The following is a 16,081-nucleotide window of genomic DNA, read 5'->3' on the forward strand; positions in this document are numbered from 1 at the left end:
ATGGGAGGGCCAACTGCAACCCACCTGCTCACCCTGCACAATCTTCAAGCCTGCTAGCAAAACATACACAAAATGCGCCACAGCAGCAGCTGTGGTACTCGGGGACAAAATGCCTTTAGCAGTCTTTGTCCACCTGTCTCTGAGTGCAGCCTGGCTGAGTCCTGCCAGCTGTTTCTCACATTTACCGGATTGCTGGCCCTGTTGCCCATGGGCAGATAAATTAAGGCACCTGGGCTCCACCTTCCCAGTTTTGAACAGCAAGAGGAAGCTACTCTCCTATGGATTCTTAGCTCTAGCAATTAACTGAAGAAAGCATTAAAGGCTCCAAAGCAGACACAATGGAGGATCTGGGGTTGTAATTAGGCAGTGACTTGGGCTGGCTGGAGGGAATATGTCATAAAAACTTTATCTCTGGTGGAGAGGACAGTTTTCTAAGTACTTTATACTTTCATGTATGTGAATGAATAAAGTTTTATTTTTTAGCCATCTATACACCTTTTAATATGTTGATTTAATATTTTTCTCTGTGTAAAACTCTATTTTACATTTTTTGAGGTAAAATTCGCATAACATAAAATTAAAGTGTACAATTTAGAGCATTCAGTCCAATGTTGTGCAAGCAACACCTCTATCAAGTTCCAAAACATTTTTGTCACTCCAAAAGGAAAAGGTGTATTTTCACACATTCTTATGATACACAAGTATTTAAAAGTTATGCAAATTTAACTGCAGATAAGAATATAGTTGCATCTGAATCATTTACATTATTGTTACACAAAATGTTTTGCCCCTGTGTCTCTGTTTTCAGATTTGGTAGCTGTGAAGCTCTGACCTTCTTAGATTATTTAATTTGAAGGTCAATATTGGATGGAGATGTACTTTCAAAACTCTTCCACATACACCAAGCTCCACAGGTCGCCTCTTCCCTCATTGCGGTCTCCACTCAGGAACCAGAAGACCTAGCACTCTAACCATCTTAACAATTAAATCAACTTTAAAATAAATGTATTGTTGAGTGTGTAAGTGAATGAACAAATAAGAGGATGAATGGAAGTCTTATTTCAAAAGAGAGTAGATTTCATGAGCAACTATACTGAACCTTTCATTAAAAATGTAGTGCACAGAATGAATCACCTTTACCTAATCACACTGCCCTTAAGCATTTATATGTTACTAGAGGCCCAGTGCACAAAATTTGTGCATAGATAGGGTCCGTAGTGGCTGCCGGCCAGGAGGGTCTCCCTTCCCCCGGCTGCCTGCCACTTGCCCCGCCCCCTGGTTGAACTCCTGGTTGAACTCCCGGTTGAGGGGACAATTTGCATATTAGGCTTTTATTATATACAGACTTTAAAACAGACCAATGTTTGATAGTAGGAGGTTGAATCCCAGCTACTTGGTAAAGAATCAAGAATTGGTAATGATTCCAAGTGATCTAATCTGTCTCATGTATAAATTGGTTAGAGTACAGTTTTTGAAAAGTAAATGCTACCTGGTATTTCTCAAACAGAAACTGTTTTGATTAGAAATAATCATTATATCATTAATCAAATAATCATTAATTAGATTTACATAAACTCAAAGTACTATGAGCTAGTGCTGAAGTTGTTTTATGTTTCCATTTTTAAATATTTATTTTTATTGATTTCAAAAAGGGAGAGGGAGAGACATAATCATTGATTGGCTGCCTCCTGCATGGCCCACCCTGGGGATGGAGACTGAAACCCAGGCACCTGCCCTGATTGGGAATCCAACAGTGACTCCTGGTTCATAAGTGGAAGTTCAACCACTGAGCCACACCAGCAGGGCATTGGTTTGTATTTTAGTAGTTCGAATAATAAAAGAAACCTATTCTATCTCTCTAAACTCATCAATTCCTATGGATATTTACACAGATGTCTCCCAAATTTATATCTTTAGCTTAGACCAGTGGTCGGCAAACTCATTTGTCAACAGAGCCAAATACCAACAGTACAACCATTGAAATGTCTTTTGAGAGCCAAATTTTTTAAACTTAAACTTCTTCTAACGCCACTTCTTCAAAATAGACTCACCCAGGCCATGGTATTTTGTGGAAGAGCCACACTCAAGGGGCCTAAGAGCCGCATGTGGCTCACGAGCCACAGTTTGCCAACCACGGGCTTAGACAACTCCTGTTCTTTCCAAAGTTACATTTCCACATATATAGAGTAGGGAATTAGATATACAAGTCTGAAATTCAGTGGATAAGCCAAGAAAGGGTACATACAATTTTATGTCAATAGCATACAGAATGCCTTTAAACCCATACAACTGGGTAAATTGCCCCAGGCTGAGGAGAGACGATGGAGTGAAAGTAAGAAGAAGGAACCCACCAGGCACTATAAGACTTGAGGTTCAGGAGAAAAGTTGGTTTCAGTGGATGAAAAGAAGTGACTAGTAAGGCAAGAATAAAACTTGCAAGAGTGTGCTGCGTTGGAAACCAGAAGGAACAGTGGAAGAGGAAAAGGTCAAGGTTGTTGCTCCCAAATTAAATTAAAGTGAATTCATAAATGTCTTCCAGATCCATTTCTACCAAAGGAAAGCTCAATCACCTTTAAAATCCAGTGTTAATGACTTCACTGGTAAACTTTCCCCACCCCCCATCATCCCCTACCTCTGCCATTAGACCAGGCCTTATGTCTTAGGCAGTTTAATCAATAAATAGCTCAGAAGGGGAATATTTTGAGAAAATCAAGAGAATTAGGCATGCTGTCCTGATCAGACTTCCAAAAATCACTGACTTTATTCAGGTATGCATTTAGAAAGGAACTGTCACATGTGTTAATATTCTGATCAACATTCATTGTTTTTATTCTTTTTGTGCGAGTATAGTACAGTAGAAAAAGTACAGACAGAAATCAAGATTATAACCCACAATCATATGATCTTGGAAAAGTTAATTACCTTTCTGCGCCTCATTTTCCTTATCTGAAAAGTGGGGATAGTAACATGCAATAAAAAGTGCTGTGAGGAGTAAATGAAATGGGTAAGTTCTAAGGACACCCCTTGAAATTAATATATTAGTTGGATAGTGTATCTTCCAACGCTTACTGTAAAATGATCAATTCTATTTATTAATAACTATGTACCTTTTAAAAAATATATTTTATGGATTTTTTACAGAGAGGAAGGGAGAGGGAGAGAGAGTTAGAAACATCGATGAGAGAGAAACATCCATCAGCTGACTCCTGCACACTCCCTACTGGGGATGTGCCCGCAACCAAGGTACATGCCCTTGACCCGAATCAAACCTGGGACCCTTCAGTCCACAGACCGACGCTCTATCCACTGAGCAATACTGGTTAGGGCCGTAACTATGTACCTTTTATGATAGAATATATCAGTCTTTTTCTCTTAATACATCCAATAGAAAAGTTACTTTGTGTTAATGAGAGCTTGAAGACTCTACTTGTTCATTCACCCTTATTTCAAATTAATTTAAGGATTAAATATAAAATTATAGTAACTATATACAATATCGTATCAAATATTTAACTGATTTACTATCCTAACTCCAGCATACTTTTAAGTTTTATGAAATGTAAATCAGACAGACCCAAATCTTTGCTTTAGAATTTTTGAATGAAAGGGGTTAGCAAAAGAGATTAAAGAACCTTAAGGAGGTCCAGGTTTATTTTTGGGCATTTATGATATCTTAGTCTTTCAGGACATATTACCTTCCAGGGAGAAATTTTATTCAAAGGACAAATTACAAAAGTAACGAAGTTCTGAGTCATATGCACAATTCCTTACCCGCCTTGCTTTACCTCACTGCTGTTTTATTCTTACGTACACATGGCTGAAAACAGCATGAGCTTCATCGTTTCCACTTCCCTTTGGCTATGATATGAAACACAAAATCTTCGCAAAACTTGTATTTGATTCTTGCCTTGTTCTTGCCTTTCAAAAATGATTATGAATCATGAAAAAGGGGAGGAGAGAGAAGCATTTATTACTTTGCACTAGAATAGTGAACAAAATGTGTCCTTCTGGTAACCTGTCCTAAACACATTTTAACAATTAATAGGTTCAATCCCTGGTCAGGGCACATACAAGAATCAACCAATGAATGCATGAATATGTGGAACAAGAAATCTATGTATCTCTCTCTCAAAAATCAATCAATAAAATATAAATAAAATAGATCCTTAATGTGTTTGTTTCTCATCAGTTCCCCACCAACTTCTTCCTTACAAAACCACTTCAGTGATTACACTAAATTGAGAATCTAATAAAATGGCTCCTATGCTTAAAAACACTCCAGTGTCATCAGTGGTAACGTCCTGAGGACAAAGTCCAAACTTCTGACATGTACTCTCTACACATCTTTTTCTGCTCTTGCTGGTGTTCATTTTTCTAATATTATCCCTGATGTTCTTCCACTCTCAGTAACACTCCAGTCATGAAGAACTATTGTTAATTTTCCAACATGGCATTTTCTTACCTACTGGCCTTGGCCCAAACTATTTGGTCTGCTTGAAATGCACTTTCTCACAATCCTTCAGTTGGTAAGTGCCCATTCATGCTTAAGACACAGATAGTCACCTCGGGTAATCTTATCGCACACCATAGCTGCATTATTTATGTTTTTCTTCTATGTTTTCTGGACGTGCTTAACTTTAATGTAGCATTTCTCAAACTCCACTGGAATTACTAGCTGATTTGCTCATCTCCTCCCAGTTCTTAAATACTGGGATAATATTTCATTTGCCATTCTCCCCCAGTATCTGTCTCAGTACTTGGTATTGGTAATTTGGTTGTTGTTATTTTCATCATCCAAAACAACTAGCAATTGTTAAACATTTATGATGTAGCAGAAAGTACCCTAAGCACTTTACATAAAATATTTCATTTAATTCTTGTAACAACTATATTATTATCCTCAGAAAGCTTACAAACTTACCAATATTCACACAGCTGGTAAATGTCAAAGTTAGAATCCAACCCAAGATTTGTAAGTCCAGAGTCCCTGTTCCTAACCACTGTTAATATCATCATCACAAAGTTGGTAATTTTAAATATTTGTTGAGTATATGAGTGATTGATTGGTCTATTAAATCCAAGTAAGGTGAATGAAACATCAATGTTTTATAATAAAATTATTACTCAATATAGTTGAACATTTTCTTATAAACCAAAGAGAGGGTCCTTTAAAAAGATTTTGTTTTTAATAGAAAGGAAAATACTGTTTCTTAGGAGATGTAGTAAAAAAAAATAGGTGTGTTAAATTCAGGTGAAGTTCAAAACCCACTATAGAATTCTTTGCCATATAAAAAACATATTTTTCAAACTAGAAACAGGCATCTCAAACTGCATATACTATATATTAGCTTTCAATCAGCAATGTAAACAATGTAATATAAGCATTACATGGACTCTACATTAAGATAAACCAAACCACTTTTGCCATGACAGATGTAATCACTCAAATTCCATTGGGAAAGAGGTAAGGCATTATTTGGTCTAGATCTCAGTACTTTAGTTAGTAAATAACTTGGGCTTTGTATATTCATTTCCTCATAACACCTATTTCCAACATTTAAACATTACAAAGTGTTTCAAGTGTTCTGGGCTTAGGATTCAATGGTAAAACATGACATTTGTTAATCTTCCTTCATCAGGCAGTTTTTATTTGACAGTTATGGGGATCATTTACTTTAAGTACTCTTTCCTACATAACTCCTAAATAGTAAGAGGAATATTTAATTGTAACCCTTCCTTATACTTCAAGCCTCAGCATTAAAAAAAAAAAAATCACAGATCTAAATATAAAACAGAAGCTAATTAAAAAGTTATACTTGGAAAAATTCAACAATTAGACTTTAGCCAAGTTGCTAATTTAAAAAAAAAATTATGTAAGGGTTAAAATCTGAAAAATGAGTTGAGCATATGCAACATATGGCTTTGGAAAAATAGTTATTTTAGTGTTGATTATAAGCAAAAAAACAAAGTTGTCTGAAATGAACTGCACCTTAGTATTTTTTAAAAATTAGATCCAATTGTTTAAATCAAAAGTGCATTTTTAAATAAATTTTAATTTATATATTTAAATTAAATTTTATTTTCTATATTTAAATTGACATGCTTTTATGTATTATATTTATTTCTTATCATTCATGGGAAAATTACTCTTTGAAGTGTCAATGTAGGTTATTTAAAAAACATAGGTAGCACATTCATATGAATCAAACTTGGAAAGATTCTGTGAAAAGTTCTCTTCCACACATTTGTCCTCCTGCCAGGCAATTCTTCTCCCCGGAGGACTCCAGGGTTACCATGTATGTATATATGTATGTATGTATGTATGTTTACTTCCTGACAAAGTTTATGTACACACAACCACATACAAATACAAATACTAAAAGATCACAATCCATGCCCTGGCTCCTCATTAACCACATAACTCTGGACAAGTCACTTAAACTCTTAGATGTAGGGCACATCTATAAGGTGGAAAAGGGATGAATAGGGTTCTCCCCATTCTAAAATAGCTCAAATGATGAAAGCTGAGAAGAACATTTAGTTTCATCTCAAAGTTTACGCATCTTCCTTTAACCTGTAATAGGAAATCAAGTTTTACTCCATGGCACAAAGTTACAGGGACTCACGTGCTATCTGTTTGCCTCCCTGCTTGATGCCTATTACCTGAAAAAGTAAACACCCGCCGAGATGACCATTCATGGACTCAGACTGTTTGCTGCCTCCCTCATTGATGTCTTGAGGGACTGTAGGGTCAGGGTGGCCAATTTTTTAATAATTCAAGACAAAACATTAATCCAGATTCTTAAAGTCTCCTGATTTAAACATGTTGGTAACTATCAATTTTAAATGAAAAACAAATAGCTCTGTGCAGGTCATGCAAAGTACAACCAGGGATTGAATTTAGCTTATGAACCCTGAGCTTTCAGTATAGATCCTGCTCACTGGCAGGCACTGAAGTAAAACAAAGTCTGTTATCCTCCCATCTTGATACAAAATGGAGACTATTACTGGAATATTAGGCCTATCCTTATGTCAAAAGTAACCCCTTATAACTTCTCTTGCCTGTATTCTTACAAAATAAATTTCACTCATAGTTCTTACTCTCAAAGACACTTTCCTGTGGTTAACTCTTACTCTTGGTCACATTTGCTATTCCAGAATACCTTTGACATTCTATTTAATCCTATCTAATAAGGAGGTAATATGCAAATTGACCATCACTCCAACACACAAGATGGCCGCCCCCATGTGGTCAAAGATGGCCACCCCCATGTGGACACAAGATGGCCACCACAAGATGACCAGCAGGGTTGGGCAGTTGGGAGGGACCAGGCCTGCAGGGGAGGGCAGTTGTGGGGGACCAGGCCAGCAGGAGAGGGCAGTTAAGGGAGACCAGGCTGGCAGTGGAGGGCAGTTAGGGGTGACTGGGCCAGCAGGGGAGGGCAGTTAGAGGCAACCAGGCCTGCAGGGGAGGGCAGTTGGGGCAACCAGGCCAGCAGGGTAAGGCAGTTAGGGGTGACCAGGCTGGCAAGGGAGGGCAGTTAGGGGTGACCGAGCCAGCAGAGGAGGGCAGTTGGGGGCAACCAGCCTGCTGGGGAGGACAGTTAGGGGTGACCGGGCCAGCAGGGGAGGGCAGTTAGGGGCATTGGGGCTGGCAGGGGAGCAGTTAGGCGTCTATCAGGCTGGCAGGGGAGTGGTTAGGGGGTGATCAGGCTGGCAGGCAGAGGTGGTTAGGGGCAATCAGGCAGGCAGGCAGGCCAGCGGTTGGAAGCCAACAGTCCTGGATTGTGAGAGGGATGTCCAACTGCCCTCGAGGGGTCCCAGATTGGAGAGGGTGCAGGCTGGGCTGAGAGACACCCCCCCTCCATTCATAAATTCCGTGCACCAGGCCTCTAGTGTTCCTATAATGTTTTATAACATAATAATTAGTGTGATTATATAATATGTATTCTATTATATAATATACTAGAGGCCCGATGCACCAAGAATCGTGCAAGAATGGGTCTTCCTTCCCCTGGCTGCTGGCACCGCCATAGCTCTGGCCAGAGCCGCCTACTGCTCCAGCCTGGAGCAGCCTTTCCACCTTTCCATGCTTCCCAGAGGCCCGGAGTGGCTGGGGTGGTGCAGAACACCTGCGTCCTCACCATGGCACAAGCATCCCACCCTGTCCCTGGCTGCTCTGCACCTGCATATACAAATTAACCCACCATCTTTGTTGAGTTAATTTGCATACTCATGCCTGATTGGCTGGTGGGTGTCGTGAAGGTACGGTCAATTAGCGTGTTACTCTTTTATTAGGTAGATAACAATGTTTTACATATATATTTTATCAGAAGTGGAAGTAAACAAAGGGTGGGTCAAACTAGGTTTACAGTTGTTCATATGAAAAAGAATACAATTAATAAATAGCAATACAAGAATAAATTCTGTGTTTCATGTACTCACAACTGTAAATCTACTTCTGCCTCACACTTTAAAATCCCTTGTGACTTGTATGAAATCCAAAGAGAACAGTTGAGCATTTCAAAGTCTAATTTTTCTCCAAAGGCCCACATTCCAATGACCCAACTCCATCCAAAGGATACCTGAATTCACTCACCTATACCCTCTCTCTTGAGAGAATCTCATCAAAACATATTTATATCACTCCTAAGGTCAAATACATGCTTAAAATGATGCTGGCCAGAATTAAGTACAAGTACACTAAATAATGGATGAAACTGCCCAGAAGGTTGCATGAAAAGAGTAAAAATAATCTCAAACTTTTAAGTAAAACTAAGTATACTATAATTTTTTTTGAAAACAGGTATTTTCCAAGATATGCTATTCTGCTATAGATTTACCTAGATTGCTTTCTATTTGCTTCCTTATAATACTAGAGTAGAATCTACATTTTTAGGGCCATTATTACTGGGGTTAAATATGAATAAAGTATCCCCTCCTTTTCACCTGAAGATTTTCCTCTGAAATAATGAAATAAACCTGAATGAACAGTACCACTGCAGGTTGAAATAAGCCCACCATTTTAGCTGTCATAGGGCTGAATTTAAAGTAAGTGGAAATCTCATACAAAACTATTCATAGCCTTCCACAATCACCTAAGAATATTTAGCACACTGAGAAAAGTAATTTTTTTGCATTGTGATTTGCACACAGCATCAATAACAAAAACAGAAGAGCAACATTTAAAGTTTCTCTAAATTATCTGCCTAATGAAGTTTGATTAAATACGTCCACAGGTTTATTGTAAACCACTAAACATGTCTTACACTGAGACTTCTTTGTGTGAGTGACACCTCAGTGATTTATAATTAACACTTAGTGAGAATAAAGGGAAAGAATTATATGCCTCTGGTTACCTTTATGCTAGGCCCACTGAAAATAATTTAATCTTGCTGAATATTGATAACATTCTCTGTGTAGAGCTATTACTGGTTATTGGCATATGGATTCTCAGAGAGCCTTCTTAAAGACTTGCTGTCATTTACTTCAAAGATATTGGCTGTAGTATTCCAATATCCAATGCTCTCCTGATCACAAATTCATTCTAGGCTCCACTCCAATGACCTGACTCCATTTCCACTGGCCGGAAATCCCTCTAAGCTCCATCCTTACCAGTAAGAAACCTTGTCTGGAAGATGGATTTATAGCAAGTAATTTAAAAAAAATCTACTTCGATGATTCATTTGTATGGAGTGACTCTGTCGGTTGGAAAGAGCATGGTGGTGATTATATGGAGGTGCAAATTCTCACAGAGCACAATGAGGATCGTAATTGTACTAGTCCTATCTTTTCTGACCTCATGTATCATGTACTAAAACATCTCATAGGTTCAACTTTTCATTTCTTAAAGATTCCTTGGAATCTCATTCTTCTTAGTGAATTAATTATATGAATATATATCAGTAGCAACTATTTAATCTGTGTGTTTTTTTATTTTAATCACACAGCCAGTATGAAATCTTAAATACTGAAGTAACTTTAGAAATCTACTTCATTCCCTTGACTTTACAGATGGTGAAACTGAGAACTAAGTGACTTTCCTCACATTGTTAATTCATAACAGCATATGTCTGGAATCTGAATCCAATTTTTTTTCCATCTCGTCACAAGTAATTTAAATACTTGTGTAAAGCTAGGCCAAGCCAGTGTCAGGCACTGTCATAAACAAACAAAATTTAAGAGAAGTATTACCTTCTTGTGCTGTAAATGAGATCGAAACCCTTGGTAGAAATAGTATAAATGACAACATAAATTGTGTGGAAAAATCCATATTAGATTTTAATCTGTAGTAGCTAATTCCCCTGGACCTACTATATAGGCATGCAGAGAGGATGACACCAGTTAAACAGCAAACTTAGGAGTGGCAAGTGAGTGTGTCAGGCAGCAACTTTCCACCAGGTGCATGCTTATTGCAGAGGTTACATGTCCAAATGGTGATTAGTGAGCTTGCAATCTCACTTGAGACCGAACAGGATGCTTAATATTTGGGAGTCAGAGAGTAGATCTCCACTTCTTCCCTGGAGAGAATGTTTCAACAGTCAATGGGTTTAATACCAAACAGCCAATTTTGCTCTTCCATCTGAACATTTGCCTAGGTCACAGTGGTCGGCAAACTGCGACTTGTGAGCCACATACGGCTCTTTGGCCCCCTGAGTGTGGCTCTTCCACAAAATACCAGGTATCCTAATTAAGTTAATAACAATGTACCTACCTATATAGTTTAGGTTTAAAAAATTTGGCTCTCAAAAGAAATTTCAATCATACTGTTGATATTTGGCTCTGTTGACTAATGAGTTTGCCGACCACTGGCCTAGGAAAAGCTGGCACCTGTCATGTTTCACCTCAGAGAAAAGGAAGGAACAAATTATAGCTTTTCCTTTCTGTAACAATTTGATCACAGCAAAGTAACTTCCAGAATGTTGTTAAAGGTTGCACGTAGCTTTTGTTTGTTTGATTTACTCTAAAGCAGTGGTCGGCAAACTCATTAGTCAACAGAGCAGCAAACCGCGGCTCGCAAGCCGCATGTGGCTCATGAGCCACCGTTTGCTGACCACTGCTCTAAAGGAAGCTTGATTCACCAGTGACATGCAGAGCATATGAAGGATAAATGCATGATTTTTAAAAGATGGTAATTAAAAGTTGTTAAATCTTGTTATTTTTTGTTGATAGTATGAAATCTTTAGGTAAAATATGACTTTTTAACCTTTTTCACATTATGGCATGACTGGGAACATTAGGTATTCCAAGTAACTGAATTTTTCAGCCTACTTAAAGTTATTCCATGAATATACTAAAAATTGTATTATATTTATGTATACTTACTAATAGTTATTTACTCATGCAGTTCACTAATTAATAAACCTCAATCTAGAAACCAGAGTGATTAATGAGCAAATGTCTGCACATGTACAAAGAATGCACATAAAAATGCAAATTTAAACTTACCTCTGTCACCTTTAAATACAGAGATACTACCAAACACAAAATACCTCTCCACCATTATAAAAGTAAAAACTGTAATACTTTGGGGGGGGGGGAGGGGGATAGCAGGTACTTAAAAATTCATCCTATCTAATAAAGAGGGAATATGCTAGTTGACCATCACTCCATCACAAAGATGGCTGCGCCCACAGCTGAGGCCAAGTTCCCATAACAAGCCTTAAGGAGCAATCAGCAGGGACCTGAGGCTATGCCCTCCCCCGCCCCCATGGGGCTTGACAGGGGACCTCAGACCGTGCCCCCCACCTGGCAGGGCTTGACAGGGGAGCTCAGGCCATGCCCCCCACCAGGTGGGGCTTGACAGGGGACCTTAGGCCGCGCCCCCTGCCCCAGCACCAGGCCAGGGGACCTGAGGCTGCACCCCCCTGCCTGGCTGGGCTTGACAGGAGACCTCAAGCCGTGCCTCCCACCCAGCAGGGCTTGATGGGGGACCTGAGGCTGTGCACCCTCTCCCGGTGCTGGGCCGGGGGACCTGAGGCTGCGCCCCCCACCCAGCGGGGCTTGACAGGGGATCTCAGGTCATATCCCCCACCTGGCAGGGCTTGACGGAGGATCTCAAGGCACGCCCCCACCCCGGTCTGGGCTGGGGGACCTCAGGCTATGCCCCCTACCTGGCAGGGCTTGACAAGGATGGGACTGGCCCCGTCTGGATCTAGCCCAATGGAGGGGGGGGCACTGGCCGGGTCTGGGTCTCACGTGATTTTGAGGTGCATGTGGGTGGGCAGTGACTTGACTCTGGGTCCTGTGGTGTGCCCCAGACTCTGACAGGAGGAAGGTTTTCATATACATTTTACTAATTTTCTTTCATCTCTGACACTTCTATTATAGAGAAAGGGCAAATTGCAATATTAAATTATTTCCTCTAATTAATCCCCTTTTAATGTGCACGAGTTTTGTACACCGGGTCACTAGTTTAATTATAGAAGTAGTAGTAGTTCTGGAAACTAAAATTCTGTAATAGTGATTCTCTGGGGGTGGGGGAGTTTGACAGCATTTCTTGAAGTCATGAGTGAAAAAATTTTAGTGATAAAAATGTATGCTTGAAATTGTCTCTGTTTTTTAGCCAGCAGTAGAAAAAAAAGTAGACTTCTAAGAAGCATATCAAATATTTGAGGAAAGGAAAGGCCATATGCTTGAAAGTGCCAAGTGATAATTTGGATACCTGGGTTTTTACTATACTTTTCAATCTGGCTTTTGGAAAATTATGTCATTTTCATGCTACAATTGCTAATGATGTTAATTGGACACATAAACATAAAAAAGGTTTATAGCATCATATTAAATAAGCATTAATAAAAGTTACCAAACAACTAGATTTAAAAAGAAAAACTATTGTAAATTTTTATTTAATATCTTAAACATACGCGTAGCTAGAGAGAAAGAAAGTAGGCCAATGTATTACACAGTATTCACATTATTTTTCAGAAGACAGGTTCCATTAACCTTGACTATCTTTACTTGTCAAGCAGTTAATATGACAGAAGAAATAACAGATTCTCTTTTACCATTAACCTTCGCAAAGGAGACCCTCATTTCCAATATTTATAACCATTTGACACAATCTATTAAAGCAATGGAAAGACCGCCCCCCCCAAACAGAGATCTCCAATTTGTTCATTGTGAATAAAACAAATACATAATCCAAATTTGACCTCACTTTCAAAGACATATAAGACAGTTTCCCTAGTTGTCTTGCCTATTTTTAAATTTTTTTATGGTGGTAAATAAACCTTGGAAAATTCCTTCGTAGATTTTACCACCTGAAACTGCAGCTGTTGGCTGCCACTATCAAAGCCTCACAACTCCAAACTCACGTGCAAACCTCATCAAGGGCAGACATTTCTAATTGATTCCAGAAGTACTTCTTTTGCTGAGATCAGGGGGCAAAGGAAGAATAATGAGCAGCTTTTTAGAGGGAATTGGGGGTTAGGGTGTTGAGGAAAGGGGGAGGGGAGCTTTTAAAATCTCGGGCTTGGCCAGAAATGCATAGCAATTTTACGGTCAATTGGCGAGAGCATCTGGAACCAGGCATCCTGGCCTCGTAGTTGATGGTAGTGAAACCAGCTTACAGGCAACAGCAAGCCCATAATGAGTCCCTGTCATGTACTGGTGGAAACCACGTTGACGTTCTGCCAAATATCCCTGCACCTATTTCTCAGGGTCAGGATTCCCCTTAGAGCCCTCCTCTAATATATGAAACACTGTCCTGTGGATTGTAACCCATTTGAGCTATTCGTAAAGGCAACTCAAAAAAAGGAAAAACTAAAAACTTAGATCTTTTATGTGTTTAATTCCTCGAGTGCTGACAAGGCTTTATATCACAAAGCCGTGTTTGCTTTCATTCGGGGGATATATTTCAAATGCAGCAGGCCATCTTGTTAGTGCACGGAGAGTGTCGGATGCTCAGGCCATAAATCATAGCACAGCGCGTGGCACACGGGCTGGGGGAGGCTCTTTGTTATTTCAAATGCAGGACAGGTGATTAGAAAAAGGGGCAGGGCCTCTCTCTTTTGAATGCCAAGCAGAAAAACTAGGTGATGTGGAAATAATTTCTTAGGAGTAAATGATGTTTACCTTAAGCCGCTGCTCGTAATTCACCAGGCTGCCACTGGTCGATTACACCCACAAATAAGTCAGGGGAAAGGACAGCCATGAGAAATGGAGGGGATGTGAGTCAACAGGATGGAAGCTGGTTCAGTGGACAGAAATGGGCCATGCAGAAAACTAGACTGCTAACATTCCTGACTTTCTATTTTTACCCAAACAATATAATTAATAGAGATTAGATCCATTTTCCAACTCACTCAAAATTCAAAGTTTGCAATGGTGAACTAAATTCAATGTGTTTGCTCTTCTGGTTAATCTACTCTTGGCAAGGAATCACTTCCTGCTTTCAAACAAGAAAAGTAAAGCAAGCAACAAGAGGCAATACAAAGTAAACTAAGCTAAAAAAAATGAATTTAAAATGCTTCTTTAAAAACTCAATTTTAATGTAAAATTCTGCTCAAAACACCTATGTTTTAGTAATGTTAGTATAAATTAATCAGAAATATATAAAATGTGTGTTCCTCATAATACACATAATATTAAAATGGGGGGAAACGTGCTTGATGGTGGAAACCTTTTTGAACCTAAAGTATTTGGCAAAGCACTTGGTGGACGTGCACATGAGGACTTTTAAAATAAAGGCCTAAGGGATAAGGGATGGATGGCAAGAATAAAAATGTATTTATGTCTCTTAATTTTTAACCATCTTAATAAAAAACATGATATATAGAAAACTATCATGGATTAATATTTTCTAGGGTGCACCTTCATACTAGAAAAATCCCACAGGGCCAATAAATTATAGGAAATTTAATGCGATAATTTACAATCTATTGTGTAAAACTAGTCTCCTCATTTTATAACACAAAAAAGCAGCAATATATTCTAATATTGCTTTAATTTGTTTACCAAGTATTTCGTTGCTCATAGAAGGTATTTACTTTTAGAAGAATCACAGGAAATGGACAGTAATTTTTAAAATATGGGCTTCAAATAAATCACCCCAAATAGCTTATTTTCACCTGCTACTTAGCCTATATTATGTAATCATAATTCTGTAGAATTATAGGTAATTGACAAAATATGCAACAATTTTCATTTTCACCCTAAAAAGAAAAATCTCAAATGGCAAAGTCTCTGCCAAGAACTTTTAGTAAATAACTTCTACTACTTGTGGCCCAATTTCTTTATAAACATCATGCAATGTGACTTGTCTAACAATTGTGTGAGATTAGCCATGTCAATCCCAAATTAGAGACCAGAACACTGAGGCTTAACACTATTAACTAGCTCAAAGTGACACAATAAGTTTTGGTAAGTGGATGAACAGGTAAAAATTTCCCACAAGTAATAGTCACAAAATAGATAAAAAAATTGAATAAATGAATGAAATAAGCAATAGATGTATAATCCTGCTATAGACACCTAAAGCAAATGTCTTACCTCAAAAGCAAATGACAAGGAAGAGATGAGAGGCTTCAGATGGCCAAATCGACACAGCATTAGAAACACCAAGCAACGGAAAGCTTCCACAACAGCTGCCTTAGGTCTGAAATAAGTGTCATTAACATGCATTAGCTTTAAATATGGTCCTTACATGTTTACATGCTATAATTAATACGTTATATACATTTATTTTAAACTTAAAGAAATATGCTGCACTTTAATATATTTGAGGAGCATGTGCCTCTGAAGCTGTTTGAAACAGGCATTAAAGGAAGAAATAAAATGCATCTTTTTAAAAAATTGTTTTTTATCAATTTGAGAGAGAGAAAGGGAGAGGGAGATAAAAACATTAATGAAGAGACTCATGGATCGGCTGCCTCCTGAATGCCCCCCCCCCCCCCCTGCTGAGGATGAATCCCACAACCCTGAACATGTGCCCTGACCCCAGAATCAAACCAGCGACCTCTTGGTGCATGGGACAATGCTCAACCAACTCAGCCACACTGGCTGGGCAATAAAATGCATCTTTTAAAGAAAATCTGTTCTTTACCAATGTATTGCTTAGTTTGAGCATTCATGAATCAGG

General features: G+C 38.7%; 1 protein-coding gene across 1 annotated transcript in view; it reads right to left on the minus strand.

Annotated features, from left to right (window-relative positions):
• The window catches only part of AGMO (alkylglycerol monooxygenase), a 296,193-nt gene that overhangs the window by 109,066 nt on the left and 171,046 nt on the right, over window positions 1-16,081 (minus strand). Inside the window, exon 12 of the mRNA XM_080665006.1 lies at window positions 15,493-15,598. Coding sequence (XP_080521132.1) covers window positions 15,493-15,598 — 106 coding nt within the window. The remainder of the gene's footprint in view (window positions 1-15,492; window positions 15,599-16,081) is intronic.

Source organism: Plecotus auritus (assembly GCF_963455305.1).
Source record: "Plecotus auritus genome assembly, chromosome: 4".
NCBI classification, from domain to species: domain Eukaryota; kingdom Metazoa; phylum Chordata; class Mammalia; order Chiroptera; family Vespertilionidae; genus Plecotus; species Plecotus auritus.